At 42.9% G+C, this 23235-nt stretch overlaps 1 protein-coding gene across 1 annotated transcript in view; it reads right to left on the bottom strand.

The window, feature by feature from the left end:
- Lnp1 (leukemia NUP98 fusion partner 1) overlaps nt 1-14316 on the bottom strand; it is an 18340-nt gene extending 4024 nt beyond the window's left edge. The window contains exon 1 of the mRNA XM_075961996.1: nt 13801-14316. Coding sequence (XP_075818111.1) covers nt 13801-13959 — 159 coding nt within the window. The 5' untranslated portion in view covers nt 13960-14316. The remainder of the gene's footprint in view (nt 1-13800) is intronic.
- Between the last annotated feature and the right edge of the window lie 8919 nt (nt 14317-23235).

Raw genomic sequence — 23235 nt, 5'->3', positions numbered from 1 at the left:
ATGTTGCTAAATTCTGCACACTGTTTAGTCTGTCTCAGTCACTGGCTCCTACTCAGCTTAGTTTCCCACAGGTCCTCCTGGGGACAGGCTTTCCTCTCCCTGCCGTCACGCCACATCTTCAGCTTCCTTAGATCTTTCTATCATAGCAGCTCAGACATTTTCTTCATTTCTTCCTTCAGTCTCCAAGGTTGCAGTTGGTCCCTTCCTTTTCTCTCTCTTTGCATCCTGCACTGTCCCCCTACACCTGTCTGAACATCAATTTCTAGCTATAACCCTCATTTATATAATTAATGCTGACCTCTCCCTGAGCTGTCTATTCCACTTACTGTACTGTTCCATAGACTCTCAAACTGACACGCATATCTCAGCTGCTCTAGAAAACTGTAGAAAGATACTGTTTTGGACCAGGCTTCCAAACTGGCTCCCAACAGATCAGGCTAAACTAGAAATGGAGTCATCCAAGCTAAATCTCCAAGTCACTGAACTAAGAGCCCAGAAGAAATGAGACAGCTGAACTTCCCAAACAGGCCAATTTCAATGGGCGTGCTAATGAGGTAACCCTTGGTTTGATCCTTATGCAAAGATAAAGGCCAAAAGTATCTTCGCATTAATCCATCAATCATTTTTCCTACTGTTTGTCACCCTATACAGTCTTTTAAGTAAAGAAACTTGGAAATATCAATCTGATTTTATCACTTGTTTCTGATGCTTTAAAACCAGTCTCACATCAGAACATGCATCCCATATGTCTGTAGAATGCAGACACAGAGCAAGGTGATGAATCCACTAGCGATGCCTTCTCAACCAGTGCATCAGTTTGAATGATATTTGTGCCCTGCACTTCAAGAGCTGAGGGATCCAGGAGAGAAAGTACATTAGCACTTGTTTTCAGAAGGTAAGAGGGAAAGACATGTTGAAGAAGGCAAGAAGAATTGCCTGTGTACTTCCTCTTCCAGCTCTAAGCAATGAACAACCTGCGGAGGGGAGAAGGAGGAACTGAATCAAGTCCTTAGACAGTGCACACAGATTAAACCTCTGGAACCATGTGAGACAGGTACCAAGGCAGCACTTCTCCCTCAGCTGTGAGGAGCAGAGGAAGAAAAAGCCAGCACATTGTAGAGCAGAAGAGTTACCACAAGACTTTGCATTCTAGTCCAGGGCCAGAGCTTGCTGCAGTGAAACGCTTACCAGACAGAAACTAAAACCCCAAGCCTTGGGGGTAGAAAATAGGTTCATAGAAATGGGTTAATTTAAGGTGTAAGAGCCAGTTAGTAATAAGCCTGAGTTATCAGCCAAGCATTTATAATTAGTAAGTCTCTGAGTAGTTATTTGGGAAGTGGCAGTCCTGACCAAAGACTCCACCTGCATCACTGTAGCTGGTTATAACAGAAGTGATGAGTCTACCTGAACAACTGGCGCTATAAAGCAGTGTGACCATGTGTCTTGCATGGGTGCTGCACTGTCTCAATAGGCTTTGAGTTTAGGCTGAGGTTATGAGCCAGCATTCTAGTATCAGTGATCACATAACTGCTCATTGCATCCTTTCCAAAAGTCCAAACAGCATAACATGGAGAGAATACGTTCCACTTAGAGAACGTAAAGAGAGGCAAGAGCTAAACTGGCCTGAGAGCTTAAAGTTGATCCTTCCACAGTAAATTTTCCAGGAACTGGGCAAGTTCCCATAGCCTAACTATAGGCCAAAGACTGTGGACAAACCCTCTGATCTACCTCAACCAAGGGGAGGCTGTGGGAACACAGCACCTTTTTTAGGCACTATTTGATTCATACTATGCCCAATTTAGGGTTTGGGACAAAACTGAGCTATGTTTCCCTCTAGTGTTGAAATATAATAACACACCAACAGTGAGACTTCAACAATAGTGCCATCTAGTGATAAAACAGCAGAAGTAACTTTAGGTTTGGGAAAAGAAGCAGGCACAAACAAAACTATACAATAAAAACGACACAATAACAAAAAATAAAAACTACAAACCAAAAAAACCCAGGTACAAATAGATACCTATCACTTAAATGTGCAGACAGCATTGCATGCTGTATTGTCTGGTTTAGTGTGTCAACTTGACACAAGCTTGACATAGAGCCATCAGAGGAAGGAGCCTCTGAGGAAATGCTTCCTTGAGATCCAGCTGTAAGGCATTTTCTCATTTAGTGATCAATGAAGGAGAGACCAGCCCTTGGTATATGGTGCCCTCCCTGGGCTGCTGGTTCTAGGTTCTATAAAAAGGCAGGCTGAGCAAACCATGGGAAGCAAGCCAGTAAGCCACAACCCTCCATGGCCCCTGCATCAGCTCCTGCCTCTGGGATCCTTCCCTGTTTGAGTGATGAACAGCAGTGCTGAAATGTAAGTTTAATAACCCTTTCCTCTCCACTTGTTTTTTGGTCATGGTGTCTCATGGCAGCAATAGAACCCCTAACTGAGACATCACATCAGCAGGAACTTCCAGAGGTTTTTGATCTCACCTAGTGTTCAAAATATGATGCCAGAAATTGACTACATTCGTCTACATAGCAGCTCTTAGTGGATTCCTCAAAGGAGATGTTTCAGTAAACCCAATGAGCTTCCAGAACAAAGAGAAATGATACAATACTCTAACAAAGGAATTTCACAGAAACATGGGGGCAGGTTTTAAGAACACAGCTAAAATCTTTGGGGGTGAATAGTACATTAAGCAAAACTTAAAACACAATGAAAGGCACCAAGAGCAAAACAGACCCAAGAGAAGAAAGAAAAATGGGAGTGAAGACAGGCTACTTGGAAATACAGAGAAGTTAAAAAAAAAAAAGGAAGAATGAGGAGAGTATGGGATCTGTTGGGTAACATGAGCAGAGAAATATTCAACTTACCAGGGCTCAGGGGAACTTGTGAATATCAAAGCGAAAGCTTGTCAGAGTTGTAAAAGGAAATTCCCCAAACACAAAGATGAAATCAGACACTCAGGTCAAAAGTCGTAGTCTGCCTCAACTCAAAAGAGTGTACTGTAGTTATAGTCAGTTTCCCCAAACATACTACAGGAGTTAAAGGGAGTTTTTTAAAGGTTAGAGATAAGACATGCGGCTCCAGCATCAGAACAAGTAAAGAAACAAATAGCAGGTACTTGGGAGTTTGGAAAGCATTGAAATGCTCTAAGCACTGCTTAATGGGTCATACTAGTAGGGGCATGGAAGATATGGTGCTTAAGAGTTGTTTGAACTATGGGGGGGCTGGCTCGAGATGTTTCAGAGGAGAAAAATTTTAGCATGTTGCCTAGAGATCTTTCTTGTAATATTTTGATGAAGAAAGTGACTGCTTTTTGTCCTTGTCTAAAGAGACGGCCTGAGGATAAAATGAAGAGTTTTAGATTAATTGTGTTGTCAGTGTAATGGATTAATAAAAATGCTGCAGATCCCCAGATCCCGGGTGGCTGCAGTGGCAGAAATTCTGCAGGTCCTCGAGTGGTGGCAGGCAGGGGGCAGCGGGACCCAAGAGCAGCCAGTCCTGGGCAGGGATAGCACAGTTTTCCAAGTGGCTGCAGCAGACCACAAGGAGAGACAGACAGATGAAGTCCCCGAAGTGGTGGCATGCAGCGGGTTGTGGGTCTTGAGAGCAGCCAATCCCAGGCAGGGAGTCATGCGGCAGGAGAGAGACAGACGGACAGGCATGGCACGGAGAGTGAGGTTGGATATTTATTTACTGGGTTATGGAGAGGAAAGGAAGAAGGGAAGAAGAGCAGAGAAACAGAGACAGAGAAAGAGACAGAGAGACAGGGAGAGACGGAGAGAAGGGAGAGATAGAAGATGCCTCTTCTAGAGAGAGATGGAAAAGGAAGAGACTCAGGCTGTAAGCAGGAAGGAAGATCTGCCTGCCTCAGCTGGGGGGGGGGGAGGAGTGAGGGAGGAGACTTGCCTTTTAAAGGGACAGAACAGATCATTACAGGCAGGTGAAATCACAAAACAGCCTAGTATAGATTGTGTCATATGAATGTTAGCGGTAACTCTAATGGTGCTATTTAATGAAAAGGAGAAAACTGAGCAGGGTAAATTACAAAAAGGAAATTTTGAGGAGGTAAAAGACCATCGGGAAGAGGAATGGAGCTAAATCCTGTGTTCAAAGAGATAAGCAGATTAAGAAATGTAACAAAGGGAATGATGACCTCAGGACAAGATCCCACCCAGCTAAATTTAAATTTCTGACTTGGGGAAAGAAACTAAAGAAAAGCTTAGAGCTGGATATGGCAGGACACACCTTTAACCCCAGCCTTGGGAAGGTAGAGGATGGTGGATCTCTTGAGTTTGAGGCAAGTCTGGTTTATAGAGCAAGTTTCAGAACAGTCAAGCCTGGGCAGTGAAGGACAGAAAGCCAGTGAAAATAAGTGAACAAAGGGGTCATTTTCCAGCCCCAGCAAGCAACAGAACTTGGTAGCTTCAATCACATGGTTCTGGCTTTGGAGTTAAGGACAGAAGAAAGGAGTTATGGAATAAAACCGCTGAGACTAGGCATGTGTCAGGACTGTTGCAGAAAAAAAAAGGCTTAGTATAGAGGCCATTGTGTGAAGTTGAAGCCTGAATTGCCTTGAAGAATCCAAGATGTTAGAGATGCCAGAGGTGTGGGATACATGCCAAGGAGATCTGCTAACAGGGAGTGGAATCATTCCAAGAGAAAGAAGTATGTTGCAGTCAACAAAGCTGAACAGCGTTGGAGATCTAACGAGCGTTTCAACATCAGAAATGAAGATGCAAAGTTTTGAGTTTGCCCAGCTGGTTTTCAGTCTTGCTTTGGTCCAGTATTTCTTCACTGTGCTCCCCTCCCTACATTTTAGAATGGTAATGCCATTATAGGTTGGAAGTATGCGATTTTGCAATAGTCTGCTCTGTCCCTTTAAGAAACAAGCTACGCCCACCCCCTCTCCAGTCTGTGGAGGCAAGCTGATCTTCAGCTTCCAACCTGAGTCCCTTCTTTTACAGCTTCCTCTCTAAGAGGCAGCTTCTGTCTCTCCCTTCTCCCCACTTCTCCCCTTTCCCCTTCTGTTTCTCTCTCTCTCTCTCTCTCTCTCTCTCTCTCTCTCTCTCTCTCTCTCATCTCTCAATCTGCCTCTCTTTGTGCTCTTCTCTTTTTCTCCCCTTCCCCTCCATAACTCACTAAATAAATATCCAACCTCACTTTGCATGTTGTGCCTATCCATCTGTCTCTCCTTGTAGGACTGGCTGCCCCATCAAGATCTCTCACCTACCATGTGGCTCCATGCCTGGGACTCATTGCCCCTCATGACCCACTGCAGCCACTTGGGGAACTACACTGTCCCTGCCTGGGACTGGCTGCTCTCAGGACCCACAACCCACTGCCTGCCACCACTTCAGGGACTTGAGGAGTGGTCTCATGGCCCACTGCCCACTGCAGCTACTCTGAGACCTGCAGCATTTACTTTTACCATTACAGATTTGCCTTTTGATTTTGACTTTACAGAGGGTGTTAAGTCGGGAGTGTAACCCAAGCCCCTGGCATCCATCCCAGGCCCCTGGCCTGGGAGTTGCTTTGGTCTGGACTCCAAATCCCAGCATGCCAGATCCTGAGGAGAGTCAGGATTACCCCCACAGGATATTTAAGTGGACTCCCAGAAGAGGAACATGTGGTTTGGGGTTTGCATGTGCTCTCTGCTTTCCTGTCTCCCCGCCATGTGCTCAGCCATCTGAGAGCACTGTGTTTAATAAAACAATGGGCATTTTAATTCGGTTTAATCTGACCTAATTGGATTTCTTTGTGCCAGTGGAGCGGCTTGTCTTAGGATTTCTTCCTAACAGAGGGAGTACAGTTAAGAGATTGCCATGTGTCTCAGAAAAGACTTTGGACTTTGAAACAAGTTTGAGACTATGATAGACCATGGGAACTTTTTAACTTAGACTAAATGCATTTTGCATTATGGCATTGTTACAAGATTGTGGAGGGCCAGGGAGTGGAATGTAGCAGTTTGGATGTAATTGACCCCTCTAATATCATAAGAAGTAGCACTATTAGGAGGTAGATATCATATAAAATACACAGATGGATGGGCTGTGCCATCAAGGAGAATCCAAACTTAAGAAAAGACTGGAAGAAATGGTAGAGGCCAAAGCCACAGTTAGACACGAGGGGTGCCTTTTGTAGCCTTGTCAAAAGACTGGAGTCAGCCGAGGACAGATGTTCTGAGCTTGGGGATATGTTAATATAAACTTCAAACATGGAGAAGCAAAGAAAACAGAACTGAAAACAAAAGTATACAAGACAAACAAGCAGAAAGGACCGTGAAGCAGCTACAGGGGGCATAGCATTTTAACATGGATGAAAGAAGAAAAAAGGAACAGAAATGTTTAAAACAAATAATGACTGAGAATCTTCACAAATTAATGTCGGATATCAAAATTACAAACCTAGGAGGCAAGGTCTACAGTCATACCATACTGAAGGTACCCAATCTTGTAGGATCTCTGAAGCTAAGCAGGGTTGGGTTTTCCTAATACTTGGATGGGAGGACACCAAGAAAGACCAGTTCAATGAACAAAGAACACCCATACCTGGGCAAATCCCTTATAAACTATTGAAAATGAGAGACCAAAGGAAAATAACATGTACAAAGGAATAAGATAAGACCCAGTCTGACTGGTCAGAAGTTGTGCAAACAAGAAGAGAGCAAAGGAAAAAGACAGCACCATTGGTTCAGCGCTCTGTACAACACTAAGTTGCCCATCAAAGGTGAAGGAGAAATGTTTCTCAGACAAATCAAAATTAAGGATCTTAGATGCTAGCTGATTTTTATTTTGCCAACAATATTTTGCAATAAGCTCTTTAAGCAAAGAGAAAACGATACATCTTAGAAACAGTTCTGCATGGAGAAAAAGAAGTGCATCAAAAAGAGTCAGTGAAAGTAAAGAAAAACATCACTTTACTTTTTCTTCATTTATCTGCAACAATCAGAAGTTTATTCCAATTGATAATAATATCACTCATACTTGCTAATGTATATCATATGTGTGTATATGTATACTATGTGCTAATGCATGTCATATATACATATACACACATACTTACATGCTCACATACATGTGAACTGACAGCAGTGATTGAAGGAACAGGAAAGAGGAAGTGGGATTCTTTTGTGGTTATAAGGTGAGCTCCTTCTCGTGAGGTGGTGCCATGTTTAATAGAAGTGAACTTGTAAACTCTAGAGCAAACACTAATTTTTTTTAAAAAAAAGATGTCCCATCACAATTCAGTGTCCCCACACTCCGTGGATGGCAGTACCATTCCCTGGGATTCAGGGCACTGTCTGAGGAACTGCCCTCAACACCCAGATGTGCAGCCGGCAGATTCCCCTTCTCAAGACCAATCATCTCTTCAGTCCAAGTCATCATTATCATCCTTTATTAGATTAGTGTTGTTCACCTAATGCACACTCTTGGGAGTGCACATCTTGTATCTACTCCCACTTCCTTTGTTTCCCAAAGCAGCCAGGATAGTTAAAACAACAACGAACTCTGACCAGTCACCTTTTCATTTTGTCCCGGCTCAGCCAAGTGACCCTGGCCTCCATGGTCTCTTCTCTTGCACAGGATAGTAACTATGGAGGGAGTCCTCCCTACAGTGATCTCATCCACTGCCATCTCTCTTCTCATCCCTAAGGGCTGTGAAAACCACTGATAAAAGCAGAGTTTGATGTCTCACACCTTTAATTCCAGCACTCGGGAGGCACAGACATGTGGATCTCTGTGAGTTCTAAGCAAGCCAGAGTTACATAGTGAGGCCTTAATAAAATAAAATAAGAGAACCTCTGACACAAAGATGTCCTCTATCATGCCAAACCCAGAAAAAACTCAGCAAGCAAGACTGGAAAGAGAAGCGTTCATACTCTGCCTGCCTGACAATTTGTTGCAGAACTTTCCTCACCAAACAGCCAAATGTACAAAACCAACCAAACAAACAAACCACAAGAAAGTCCTGCAAACAAACGATGGCTTTCATACTTCTTACACAAATCCATACTTGTGTAAAAAGATTCAGACTTTTTCACAATTGTAACAACTCTGACAAGACACTTTCCAACAATGGCATCTCCACCAACAAGCAGATGGTGACTCCTGCTTTGTGTCTTCAAAAATAAAGGCCTTTGCTTATAACCAGGGCATGTGAGTTCCTCCCTTTCTGCTAATAAAAAGACTTTACTGTTTCCTCCTTGACACTTTTTACCTGACACTTGACAGAGCATAAACTCCAGATTGTAATTAGTGTACTCATTCCTGAGTATAAAATTTGTGTTGTTTATTTGTTTATTTTCTATCCATTGTTTCAACTTTGACTTGGGTAATCATTTTCACTCTCAGAATAAACAGTAATTCCCCATAAAGCCTTTATCAGCCACTATGGTTGGGTCGGGTCTCTAGTAGAGGCTGTCCTAGGATCCCACAACTCTCCTTTGTGACACTACACAACTGTAACCAATGTTCTGGCCAACTGTCCAGTGTGTCTCTACCATTTGGCCATTTGCTCTACCATATCAAGGGCCATGTTGTAGTACCTGGCCCCTTGACTTGTTCATACCGAGGGTTAGATATACACAGGGAGGATGGGTGCATACAAAATTGAAAGAGGCAGAGGACTAGGGAGTCTGCTATGAGATTGCGTCTCCTAAGAAAGTCAGAAACTACTCCTATACAGTCTCACCAACACAGCTGTCTACACAAGGCCAACAAACATGCTAATGTGTGCATGGGGAAAGCCCAGGAGGCCTCAACACTACACGAAGAACTACAGGCCAGCAGCAGAAATAGTCCTCTCAAGCGATGAGACGCCAATTTGTTATCCAATACCAATGGCCAGCTCTGAAAATATACACACAAGTAAAATTATAAAGACTGAGCAGGTTGTACTTATGTATTTGTGAATATATATTATATACATATATTATATATAAGTTATATATGTATATAATCAACAATTAATGAAAAAGAGGCCATGAATTTGAAAGAGAACAAGAAGGGAGGGGTGAGAGAATTTGGAAGGAGGAAAAAGAAGGGGTAAATGATATAACTGTATTGTAATCTCAAAAAATAAAAAAAATGATTTTTATATGAAAGATCTAGAGGAAAAATGCTTATGTTCTTCATCAAGATTATAAAAAATGGTCAATGATTACATAAAATAACAATTGTTTCTGTTGGGTTATCATTTAAAACCATATTTAAACAACACCAACAGTAACAAGAGTACAAGACATAGGACTCTCAATGTGTAGAGCGTTTCCTGAAAGCCTTGAGATCTATGTGTCAACAAGCTGCTTAGATCTAGCCACTGGGCATTGCTACGGTGTGAGTTGTGTTGCTCTGAAGCTCGTCTATTGAAACTCCCAGTAACTCAGAAAATGGCTGTAACTTAGCAGGAGGGTTTTGACTGGAGCAGTTTGGTCGATGAGGCCTTTAGAATGAGCCCACTTCACTGGTTTGCTGTGCGATGTGTGGATGTTTCCTTCCTTCTCTTTTCAGTATTCTAGCGGTTTTCTTTGGCAATGTTTTATGATCTCTAATAATAGTGAGTACTTACTTGGTGTCTGGTGCTGTCTTGAGCATTTATGTATATTAGTCACTGAAAGTCATGGTACCTTCCTGATGGAGGTATGACTACCACTGGTCCCATTTAGGGGAATCTGAGCAAGGACATTAAGGACCTTGTTTGGAGCCATGCTGCCCGTGGAAGCAGAAGACAACAGCAGAGCTCCTTCCAAATCTTTCACCCTCTATTACACCGTGTATAACAGCTTCCGCTCATCCCAGAGAAGGGAGTAAAGACCACTGAGCATGAGGAAAACAGTTCTACTATTGCCATTCCCTCTCTTCACTACGGAATGGCTAACTATTAAAATTGAATGTGAATATAATGTAAAATATGAGAAGCCATTCACCGCCAATCATAAACTATTACAGTATCTGTCCTTTCCAGCTTTTTAGAGATAACTTTGGGGTCCAGTTCCAGTGTACCCCATTAGTGAGCAACTACAGGGGAACTGCTATAGGAATAAGTATGTAACCACCCTTAGGGGCATCGTGGACAAAGATGAAAATTTTGAGAATTTATTACTTTAATTTGAAAATGTTCTAAAAGGATATAAAATAGAGAAATGGGATCTGAAGGAAGAAAAAGAGAATGCTGAATGTGGACTGTAGAAACTTGCTTGTTCCCTTCAAATGACATCACAGGGACAGTCACACATGGCGTTTACCCTGGAGCATGGAAGAGCTGAACTCGGTCTCTTCCCTAAGTGATGTTTCATAACTGCAAGGTCCCTCACACAGGGCTCAGGTGATGCAGAACAAGACTGCAAGAACTGTAGTGAGCTGCAAAGATGAGCAGACAGTCGGATCCACTAAGCTATCAGAAATGGATTCACACAATGATCAGAATAAATGGTTAACATGGAAACAGGCTTGCCTCTGTTTTGTATCCCTGTGGTGATGGAAAGGGAAGGCGGAATGTATAATAATAGGCTGCATCTTCTCTTCTTTTTTTTTTCACCCAAGGCAATAAGTTACAGCTACAGTTCTTCAATTCTTTAAATCAGCAATCACAGATCGAGTCTGAACAAAAAGCATTGTTCTATGAGGATTGACTTCACCCAGATTTACGCTTCATTCTTTCTGTCAGCTTATATTTCCTACTAGACTAACATTTCCACAAGCATTAGAGATCTTGTGTCTATTTTTACTTCATAATCCCCGTGTTTTCCACAATACTGTGAACAAAATATGTGTTCAATAAATATGTTGAATGAATTAATGTTCTGTTGCTGTGTTAACCAATAAGACTGAGAAAGATGGATTAGAAAGCACATTCAGTACAGGCAAGGAGGAAACTGCCTATTCATTTAATGACAGTGAATCAATTATTTAGATTTAGAGAGGGAAGAGGTTTTGATTAGAGCAGTGGGAAAAAAAGAAAAGAGAATGAGAGAATGCATCCTTGTTAATCATTATTAATGAGATTTAAACAAAACAGTTAATCATTATTAATGAGATTAAAACAAAACACAAAAACTGAAAACCACTATTGACCAGAACTTGACAGACCCTGTTCCTGAGGATACCACATTCTTGAGGCGTAGAAGATGGAGCCACCAAGCTGGTGCTCACCTAGAAGCCATACCCCTACAGGTTTCTTTTCACAGTGCGTGGAGGCATGCTACTGAGGAAGACAAATAACCACTAATCTCATCCAGATGTTTCCCTCTGTGCGCTGCAGTAACAACTGACCTGGGAAGACATGTCCACTGGCGTGATAGTGGAACAAATGTCGCAGGGTGATCAGCGACTTTCTGATTGGGTTTAAGACTTACTCAACAAGATGAAACCCTTACCTGGCACCATTACTGGGCCAGGAACCAACCGCTAGACTGAGCACAGACCCCAGGAGAGAACCTACTGCTATTCATCATTAGCTCCTGTCATTATACCATGGATTAGTGCATCGGCATCCTTCATCAGAGAAGCTTCTGATTGCAGTAGGTGATAATCAGCACAGCGACCCACAACTGCCCAAAGTGCAGAAAATAAGTGACATCGGAATGTCCAGCCCTACATAGAACATACATCCCAAAAGCTCAGGGGTCACTGTCTGTGAAAGAGGGGGTGGCAATAATGTAAGAGCTTGAGGTGGTGGACGGCTACGGGGAAACAGTGTCTTCTGGTCACAGCAGAGAAACCGAGATGTGAACTCAGTGGTTGTGACAATACACAGAAACCCGTGAAAGCTCAAGTTAACCAAATCCCCACCCAGCGTGGGGGGGGGGGGGGGAGCACGACGTTCCACCCCTAGTCAAGTAGCTACGGAAGGAAGAGAGGCGGGTTTTCTCTGATAGCATAGCCTCTGATAGGTTGACCCAGCTGCAGTGTAAGGCCACACACCTGAGAACATGTGAGCAGCACAGACTGCAAATTGATCTTGCTGCGGGGAAAGAGACACGAAGTGGGGGAGGAAGAGAAGCGTGAGCAGATGTGGACGGAGTTAGAAGGCAAACACGGTTAAAACACATTGTGCGAAATTCTCCGAGAAATAATTTTCAAAGAAAAACGAAAACCATGTTATTCCAAAATGAGAAAAATTCTAGCACATTTTGGTAATAAAACCCAGATTTGGTTTACAAATATACAGCATTATTTATTTAAATGAAGGAGAACTGGCAGGCTTGTTTTCTGGACCTGCAGTCGTATTGACTCTGTGTCCTCTGACTTGTGGGCTGGGTGTGCACTGTTCCCAGCCACTCCTCTGGCGCTCAGATTTTAAATTTTGTTCCACATTTTACCTCTTAAAGTACCCACAATCATGTTAATCCATTAACTACAAAACAGATTGCTTATCTGGAGTTAAATTAAGGAAACGGTCAAGTTAAAGACAAGCAGAAAAATACAGTATATGTATCTCATTGAGAAATGCTGTTGACGGTAAATCTATGGTTCAACCCCCCAAATGCTGCAAGCTGAACATGAACTTCCTAGACAAAGTAGATGATATGTATTTAAAAGTATAAGAAACTCAAGTTTATTTGGGAAACTATACTTTGTAAAGCAGGGGCCTTCTTTTCTTTTCACACTCTCCGTGACACTAGGAAGCCATTGCAATACAGCCAATCACAGTTTTCGCTTATTGCCTTTGTCTGGTCCTCATACCTGGAAGCTTCAAGCTAATTGTACTCCCGGTTCACAGATTTTGAAGATCTCATTAGGTCTGAAACATTTAATTCTGCTGAGATTGCATGAGACCACACCATGCTGGCATGTATTTTAAAAGAGAGAAATGGAAGGTTGGCGCTGAATCTCACAGATTGCACTGAGCCTCGCTTCATTCTTCACCTAAGGAAATGGAAGTGAGGAAGGACTTCCACTGACCCCGCGGCCCTGCCCGTTCATGTGGTGAGGGGCTATTTGAAATGTCTGTGTCTCAGAAAAGTCTCATCCCTCAAGCTGTTGACCAATGATAGTAAAAGCAATTCCTTGAACACATTACTGTACACTCATTGGGGACCTGGGCCCCTGGGACTGACCTTCAATAGGTTTACCCACAAGTTTACTTTGTTCTGGGGTTGGCAATGAAGGGGTTTGGGTAAGCTGTCTATACTAGCTGGAATTCTAAGTGACTAGTGAAAAAGAAATGGCATTATTACTGCTGTGTACCTGGGAAGCAGACGGTGTGTCTGTGAAGCCCTCCAACACAGCAGCTGAAGAAGGCACTGTGCCAGCCGGAGTCTTGACCTGGCCCAGCCTGCCTACCCGCTCCTAGGAGCTTCCCTCTAACACTGTGCCCCGCGCCTCCAGCTGCTATGGGAAGGGATTGACAGTTGTTTCTTCTCTAATCATAAAAGCTATGGAAACCAAAAGAAAAAAGTGTATTATATTTATCAAAGGCATTGATTTGCTATTTGGGATCTCCAGTCCCTTAAAGGTCATCATATGCATGATCTAATTTCACTATTTCAACACCTATACAGAACAACTACAAATGCCTCTCCTTTGGTCCAAACACTGTCACTCGGTGGTATGAATTCTGATTTATCGGGGACTATGAGCAGTAGTTCAAGATATTGTAGGTTCCTGAAAATGAAGAAACTATTACTTAAAACTTAAAAAGACAGTTCTTTCAAAAGGCAACTCAAGCACAGAAAAAGAATTTTTTATAAGAATGGACAAAGGTTTGGAAATATTAATTTAAGCCAAAGAACTCCTCGAATATTCTCTAAGAGAACCCCCTTCCCTGCCACCCCGGCTCTCCCTGACTTTATGATAACTCACTGGGCATGGCAGGGAAGCCTTCCTGGAGCTGGCTTCATGTGGTCGGTGCTGGTCCCGGAGTCCTCGCTCATCCTTGTCTCTCCAGCTGTGACCCCAAAAGCTACTCATCCATTTGGCAAAAGACACATCATCATCATCATCATCATCTCTGTGATCCATTGAGATGTGACTCAAAATATTAAAGGCCTGCCCCTAAAACAAGCAGAAATAGTACCCCAAGATCTGATGAATCCACCCAGAACACTAAACGAAACTGGTATCTGAAATGGTCTCTGATAATGGTATCCTTAAAAAAGAAAAATTTACCAAACAACCACTTCATCATCAGGCAGCCTGGAGCAATGTCTATTTATAAACTCTGCAGCCCACACTCCCCTCCCCCTTGTCTCTTTAAATTGAGAGGCTGTTTAATCCTCCGGTTTCCAGGGCTGTGCCTCGCAGCCGAAGGGCAGACAGCACAGTCCACTGCCTGGTTTTCTCTGAGCCTTTCTGCCAAAGGCATGTGGCAGCATCTCCAGCTGTCAACGGTGATGAAGCGTGACCCTCACAATATGCTTGTCAGTTCCAAGCTGGGCTCTGAAATAGGGACACATTCAGAAGGCAGAAAACAGCAGCTCTCTAGGTAGTGAGCTGTTAGCATGTCATGTCTAAAGCTAGATGCTTTTCTAATAAATAAAATGATATAGAGAAAAAAATCTGTCTCCAGGTCAAGTTGGACAGCTTTTTATTTAAACATTATCTATACATACTAAGATATAAGTGGCATAAGATACATGTAAAATATGAACATTTTAAATGTACAACTTAATAAATTTTTATGTATGTATACTCCCATGCTGTCAGCCACTGTAACTGGCTAATCACAGAACATTTCTAGGATCCAAGAAAGCTCCTGATAACCCCTTCTAATCCATAGTTCTTTGAAGAGGTTTCTGTATCTGGCTTCCTTCATAAAACTTCTATAAATGTATAACTTCAGAGTCTTCCTATTCTTTCTAAAATTAAAAGAGCTACAGTTCCAGAACTCGCACTTGTCAGCATATATGCAAGTATTTTCGAAATGTGATTTTTTTTTATTATAACAATGCTGTAATTGCAAGCCTTGCATCATACTTTGTAGATGAAGAAATTGGGATTCAAACTTATCATCATTTGTCCAAATTTGAACTACTGCTAAGCACCATAGCCAAGTTTAAACCATGGGACTTTTATTATCCTGCTGATGTTCTACGAGTTTTGAGGAAATGCTGCAGCCTCAAAGAATAGGATGCCTAATCAGTTGCCATGCGGAAATCCTTCCAGGAGCTGGGAAAGAAGAAAGACTTGAAGACTATGCCCATATTCCTAGAGCTTTGATTGTAAAACATGACTCTGGGCAGACCTGTCCTTGATTCTTCTTATGGTGAGTGTTATACAGCTATTCATCTGCAAATGAAATGTTGCCCCCTGGAAGATAAAGGAGGCTCCTAAATCTTAGGAAGCAAACAAAACTTACAAGGCTCAGGAAGCACATGGAACTTACAAGACTCAGGGAACCCCCTCAAAGTCACAAGCTTTTCAAAGGCCTTGCAGAAGGTGATAAAGCAGTAAATTACAAATACTAGGAGAACAGTTTCTGGCTGGCAAGTGGCCTGTAAAGTGTGCAGGGAGCTCCATGGATGACACTTTCATGAGTCACCTTCCACGCTGGGTTTTTCAGTGTTCTATTGACAGCATAGCCCCTGTAATGTATTCTGAGACATTCGTGTGAGGGTGTAATATCTGTTATTACCTTTCCCTGTGTGGTATGCAATGATGCTCTGGCTAGTTTTATGCCACCTTGACACAAACTAAAGTTTTCAAGAAGAGAGCCTCATTTGAGAAAATGCCTCCATAAGATCAGACCGTAGGCAAGCCTGTAGGGCAGTTTCTTAATTAGTGACTGATGGGGGAGGGTCTAGCCCATGATGAAGGATGCCATCCCTGAGCTGGTGGTCCTAGATTCTATAAGAAAGCAAGCCGTGGGGAGCAAGACAGTAAGCAGCACCCCTCCATGGCCTCTGCATCAGTCCCTGCCTCTAGATTCCTGCCCTGTGTGAATTCCTGCCTCACAGCTCTTGATGATAAGCGGTTATGTGGACAAGAACAAAATAAACCCTTTCCTCTCAAGTTGCTTTTGGTCATGCTGTTTCATAACAGCAACAGTGACCCTAAGACTCATGGTGCCATTCTTCACTATGGTGGCAGTTGCCTGCTTCCTGCAATGGGTGATACATGCAATCCAAACCAAGCCATCTGAGAACGAAGCACCCTTGGGGGAAGCTCAAGATATCCATCTTCCTTTATACGATATGGAGTGACATGCCCTCTGGATAGATGGTGTCTATGGTGCAAGTACAAGAAATGCCCCCAACTGTCGATACACTGCGTAATATATTGCAATCTCTAAGTGACAAAATTGTTATGATATAATAAGGCTGTGGTGTCTGCTGTGTGGTGTTTGTTGTGAATAAGAAATGCGACTGAGCCCAGATGCCTTTCCAGATTGAGTTTGCCCTTAATAATGGAGGAACAGGGTAAACATATGTGACTGTTAACCATTACATTAGTCTCTGACTTGACAGGAACGATATGGGGAAAACGAAAAAATTAAATGGATGTTTTGTAACTTGAAATTTGCAATGGAAAGAGAATGTAAATTAGAACTATGCTAAAGAGCCCTTTATACCCAAAGACTTGGAACCTGTGAGAAGAATTGAACAATGGGAGTAGGGAAGAAGATACCTTTTGGGTCTGATCTTTACAAAACTAGGAGAGGAAATCCATGATTTATCCTGTAGACAAGAGCTTTTTTCTTTTTAAAATTGGTTGTTGTTGTCCTGATAGGCAATAGATAGCAACTTGGGGAAAAAAAGGAATTATTTCATTTGTGTAGGAGGTTCTTCTTTCTATGTGTTGCTTTTGTTGGTTAAATAGAGACTGCCTTTGCCTTTTGATAGGGCAACAGCTTAGATAGGCAAAGTAGACAGAACAAAATGCTGGGAGAAAGGAGGCAGAGACAGAAAGCCGCCCCCCATGAAGCTGCCAGGTCAGACATGCTGAATCTTTCCTGGTAAGCCACGAGCTTGTGGTGAAACACAGATTAATAGAAATAGGCTAATTAAGATGTGAGAGTTAGCCAATATGAGGCTAGAACTAATGGGCCAGGCAGTGTTTAAATGAATACAGTTTCTGTGTAATTATTTCAGGTATAAGCTAGCCGGGCGGCCGGGAGCTGGGCGGGACTAAAAGCAGCCCGCACCCCTTTACAACATTTCATCTTAGAACTCCCAGACCATGCTCCATCACTGAGGCAAGTCAAGGCAGGAACCTGGAGCCAGGAATTGATGCAGAGACCATGGGAGAGTGCTGCTTACTGGCTTGCTCCTCATGGCTTGCTCAGTTTGCTTTCTTATAGAACTCAGGACCAACAGCTCAAGGACGGCACCACTCACTATGAGCTGCAGTCTTCTGCACTAGTTATCCTCAAGAAAATGCCCCACAGGCTTCCCAGCATGGCAGTCAGGGGGGGGGGCAATTGAGGGTTTATACTTCCCTAATAACTCTAACTTATATCAGGTTGATATAAAACTAGCTTACTTAGAGGTTTTAATGTCAAAAACAAACAAACAAAAAACTATGCTAACCAGGCTATACTCAGCTTCTGAATTGCTTTAAATGGGAGAAATTCAGGGCCTAACTCATGCAACTGTGAGACATGGCATCAGATGGAACCATTCTGAGAGTCACAGAAAGAGAGAAACAGCCATATAAATACTTTAACCCTCCTTGAGATGAAAAGTACACAGCCTGAGATAGAATAGAGAGAAATCAGTCTCTGGTGAGTCATTAAAAATACTTAGTAACTTCTGAATGAGTTCCACATAAAAATCAGGGACTAGAAGAAAATAAAGAGAACTGGTCATAAGGAGGCAATGTCTGATGCCCACTTCGCTGGGACAGACAGGGCTGCATTTGGGGCACAGCTAAGAGAGGGCTCTGGTGGTTTGCGGAGCCCCTTACTGAAATGGTAACTTTAAAAATCAGATGAGGTTTTGGCTTATCTGATTGATTTACACAGGCATTAAAAATTAGTATTTTTTTCATACGGGAATAAAGCAATCAAGCACAGGTGGAAACAGGCAACACATCAAACAGGTCTGTCAGGGTCACTCAAAGGCAAATTTGGCAACATTTGTGTTGAGTCATGTTTCCTGGGACAGGAGAGACGAAGAGCCAAACGCTGCATTGTTGAGATTATGAAAGGTTTTAAAGCCTGCACAATAGTTCTGAGGAGACATAAATTATCAAATAATGCAGATAAGAGAGATTAAGCTTGCCCTAGGATGGAAAATTCTCACCACAAAGCATGTGGTACATATTTTTTCCCCCTCACTTGGGTACACTTGGGGTAAAGGTTATTTTGTTCAGCAGCCGAGAGCAGCTGATGAAAATTCAAAGGATGTGGTACTGATCCAGAGACTATTACTAGTGTTGTGGAGTTCAAGACCCTCAGGGAAAGACCACCAAACAAGACTTTGTCAATTTATATTTTGGTTGTGAGCCTAGCCATTAATGGCTGAAACATCTCTCCAGTTCAACTTAAAAACAAGTTTATTTTATTTATATCAATGCAGCGTTGAGACAAACAACCTTCTTTGCATTTTTAGAAGCACAAACCACAATTGTCTCAACTCTGAGAGTTTTCCTACTATGTGCATTATCATGTTTTGTTTTGTTTTCTTCTGTTTTGAGCAAGCAGTGGGTTAAGAGAAATTACAGAGACAGAATAAACATCTGGTTAATATTTTAAGATAATGATTGCCCAACAACTGAAAAAGGAAACAATTTTGGGAGATGAGCCAGGCGGCTCTGAGATCAGTCTCCTTTTAGATATTTAGATTGCTGTCAGGACTCAACTGCTGATGGAGCTGACCTTGAGGTCATGGTCTAGATATCCTGTGTTGACAATCCTTAGGATAAGAATATGGTCCTGCTGACTCCCAAGTTTTTCTTTTGTACACAGTAACAGTTTGAAATGGGGCTAGTTTTTAAGCATTACATTAGAATCATCAGTGAGCCAGCTCCAGCAGCAGACATTGCCTGCAGGAGTGTAGCCCTGCTCCCCCTTGATCTGAACCAAGCCAAGTTGTGCAAAATGACCTTGTGGAAACTACTGGGGGATGGATCCAATATATGCTTGCTCTATGGAAACAGCAGCAGAATCCCAGGGAAATGAGGTAGACTAGCTCCTGGAGAACAACCATTGATTGTAGGGGGTTGGGGAGGGGTCATCTTCTATCCATGCCATCGTGGCCAACAGTGCTCTTTTGACAGAATTGTCAGAATAAGCAATGAGATCACTTTGGTCTGTATTTGTGCTTGCTAACATCTTTTTTTCTTAAGCATCTCTTTACTCTTCAGAGATTATCTGTCACTTTCTTTTGAGTGCACAGATGCAATCCCTCAGACATCTTGCCAAACCTCTAGAAAGTTTTCTTTATCTGTTATTAACTTGTGCTTTATAGATTTGTAAAAGCATCTAGAGAACAGCAAAGACATTAATTAAGAAGGGAACATGCCTATTTAAGTGATAAAGAGCACTCCTGGTTTATCCCAGGCTTTTTCAGACCCAGGCCAGCTGGCCTTGGTGAGTTCCCGATAGAACATCCCCATGTTCTCAGTATGTGGGTGCACCCTTCGCGGTCCTGAGTTCCTTGCTCGTGCTCTCTCCTTCTGCTCCTGATTTGGACCTTGAGATTTCTGTCCAGTGCTCCAATGTGGGTCTCTGTCTCTGTCTCCTTTCATCACCTGATGAAATTAATATTCAGGAGGATGCCTATATGTTTTTCTTTGGGTTCTCCTTATTTAGCTTCTCTAGGATCACTAATTATAGGCTCAATGTCCTTTATTTATGGCTAAAAACCAAACCCGGACTCGCTGAACATAGCGGACAATGAGGACTACTGAGAACTCAAGAACAATGGCAATGGGTTTTTGATCCTACTGCACGTACTGGCTTTGTGGGAGCCTAGGCAGTTTGGATGCTCACCTTACTAGACTTGGATGGAGGTGGGTGGTCCTTGAACTTCCCACAGGGCAGGGAACCCTGATTGCTCTTTGGGCTGATGAGGGAGGGGGACTTGGTTGGGGGAGGGGAAGGGAAATGGGAGGCAGTGGCGGGGAAGAGACAGAAATCTTTAATTAATTAATTAATTAATTAAAAAAAAGAGCACTCCTGGAAGCTCTTGTTGACTTACTGGCTAAAATTCCCAGTGCCAAGTGGGAATTAGGTTACCTCACTACAAGCTGTTGGAAAGGGAAGCTTCCAAAGTCCCATAAACCATCTAGGCTATTACCACTGTCATTGGTTATATTGTAAATTACACTCGTTTTGGCTACAAAGAATGGATTAAATCAATCTGGGACTGAGTTGAAAACTTCTGTCCTACATTCTGACTGGCATTTGTAGGGCCAGAAGGAACTTTGTGGAGTTCTGGCAGAAAATAGTTACCATCAGTCTTGCTCAGTTGTGGATCCTGTTTTTTTTTTTTAATTTATTTTATTACTTTAATAAATTTAATTCCCACCCCCTCCCCTCCTCCCACTCCCTCCACACACCCTCCTACCCCACCTCTTCCAATCCTAAGAGAGGACTAGGCACCCTGCCCTATGGAAAGTCCAAGGCCCTCCCTACTACATCTAGGCTGAGCAAGGTATACATCCAAAGAGATTAGGATCCCAAGAAGTCAGTACATGCAGTAGAGACAAATCCCAGTGCCACTGCCAGTGGCCCCTCAGTCTGCCCCAACTGTCAACCACATTCAGAGGGACTAGGTTGATCCCATGCTTGTTCACTCCCAGTCCAGTTGGAGTTGGTGAGCTCCCATTAGCTCAGGCACACTGTCTCCGTGGGTCAACCCCTCATGGCCTTGACTTCATTGCTCATACTCTCACTCCTTCTGAAAGACCCCCAAGGTGGGCTGCCTTTCAGTCTGGGGAGACCCTCCCAAGGAACAGCGAGGCCACTCATACGGCTGCAACAGCAAGAGGTTTATTGAGTTAACACAGGTACCTGCGGGCAACAAGTCTTTCGGAGGACTTGTGCGCCTTCAGGTTGGAACAGTGGGTTTTTTATAGGGTAGGGAAGCAGAAGCGTGGGAACAGAAGCGAGAGGCATAGTTACAGGGTTCTGATTGGGCAATTCAAACAAGGCTCGGGTTCAAACTGAGTACAATTTCGTGGTTTCCAAGAAATCAGATATACATGCTGCCCTGGCCTATCTAGGGTGCCATTCTTCCTTTGGACCCCAAGTCCCCTGCTGGCAGTCCAGATGGTTGACCAGAGATATCTTGCCTTGCTCAGCGCCCCTGCTGGCAGTCCAGATGGTTGGCCAGAGATATCTTGCCTTGCTCAGCGCCCCTGCCCCTAAGCTGACCACAGCCCTTATCTCTAAATTAAACTCCCCTGTCTTAGCTTTTAGTTATACTACTCAAACTTTAAGCCTTGTAAAATAGCGTTATTGCTGCTGCTAACTTAATGCTGCTAGGTAGGGTTCTTTCACTTCCACTCATCAACTGGACCTTGGGAGTTCAGTCCAGGGCTCCGACGTGGGTCTCTGCCTCTGTTTCCATCTGTTGTTGGACGAAGGTTCCAATGTGATATTTAAGATAATTATTAGTCGACTTACAGGGCAAGGTCAGATCAGGCACTCTCTCTTCTATTGCTTAGGGTCTTAGCTGGGGTCATCCTTGTGGGTTCCTGGGCATTTTTATAGAGCCAGGTTTCTTGTAAACCCCAAAATGGCTTCCTCAATCAAGATATCTCTTTCCTTGCTCTCATCTCTGTCCTTCCTCCATCTTGACTATCCCATTCCCAAGTTCTCCTCAACCTTCCGGTTCTCATCTTCCTTCTGTCCCCGACCCTCAAGCTCCCAATTTTGTCAGGTGATCTTGTCTGTTTCCAATTTCCAGGTGTCCGAATGCCACTTTATTCAGCGTTGGGGGAGTTTTTATCTACCTGACTGCAGCACAAGGATCTCCGCCCAGGCAGGTGGGAAATTACCATATTATCAATGGAATGAATGCCTTGCAGCTAACCAGGATCTCCACCCAGGCAGGTAGGAAATTACCATATTATCAATGGAGTGAATGCCCTGCAGCTAACCACCAGGCGGGGCAGGCATAGCACAGAAACACACAGGAAGCTTAGTGAGTTGATCATAAACTGTCCCCACAAATGCACCACAGGAATAAGGGAGACCAGGGCCCTACAAGGTGGGTCTATATACATTTTTCTTTGGATTCACCTTATTACTGAGCTTCTCTAGGATTATGAACTATAGGCTCAATGTCCTTTGTTTATGGCTGGTATCCACTTATGAGTATTACCATATTCATTTGGGGGGGGTCTGGGTTACCTCACTCTGGATAGTGTTTTCTACTTCCATCCAGTTGTATGCAAAATTCAAGATGTCATGGCTTTTTACTGCTAAGTAGTACTCTAATGTGTAAATGTGCCACACTTTCTTTATCCATTCTTCAGTTGAGGGGCATTTAGGTTGTTTCCAGGTTCTGGCTATTACAAATAATGCTGCTATGAACATAGTTGAACAAATGATTTTGTAATATTATTGAGCATCTTTTGGGTATATTCCCAAGAGTGGTATTGCTGGATCCTGAGATAGGCTGATTCTTAATTTTCTGAGAAACAACCATAGTGATTTCCAAAGTGGCTGCACAAGTTTGCATTCCTACCAGCAATGGATAAGTGTTCCCCTTACTTCACATCCTCTCTAGCATAAGAACTCTATGCCTCCACATTATACATACAGTACTTTATCATCCATACAGTAAAAGGGGTAGGCAGCCATAAAATTGAAGTCCCTTCTTTACCCCCCTCTCTCTTTCTCTCTCTTTAGGTTTTTGAGACAGGGCTTCTATGTATCTCTGGCTGATCTGGAACTCACTCTATAGACCAGGCTGGCCTTGAACTCACAGTGAGCTGCCTGTCTCTGCCACCCTGAGTGCTGGGATTAAAGGCATACACACCACCATGGCCCAACTATCTTCTCAATTTTTAACCAAGGAGCTGGATGCAACCACATAAGGAGTAGGAGTGCATATAGGCTAAAAGCAAATTAAATGCACGTCTGCATAATCATTTAGAATAAACGAGGTAAACAAGTCAAAGAGCAACTCATGCAATTTCTTTAGTTTTTCAAAGAGCTCCTGACAATACGCAAAAGTAAATAAATAAAAGGAAAAAACCTCCTAAGAGTCATGACTGACAGCAATCTTAACAAATGCTTTGGTAACTGATTATATGCATTCATGAGGTATCCAGTTCTGTAAGCATTGAGTTATCCAGAGAAGACCGCTGAGATAAAATATACTATAAACGAGAACAGGTAAACAT

This window comes from Microtus pennsylvanicus, chromosome 1 (assembly GCF_037038515.1).
Source record: "Microtus pennsylvanicus isolate mMicPen1 chromosome 1, mMicPen1.hap1, whole genome shotgun sequence".
Classification (NCBI taxonomy): Eukaryota; Metazoa; Chordata; class Mammalia; order Rodentia; family Cricetidae; genus Microtus; species Microtus pennsylvanicus.
The sequence above is the reverse complement of the archived record's forward strand: the minus strand, read 5'-3'. Positions and strand labels throughout refer to the sequence as shown.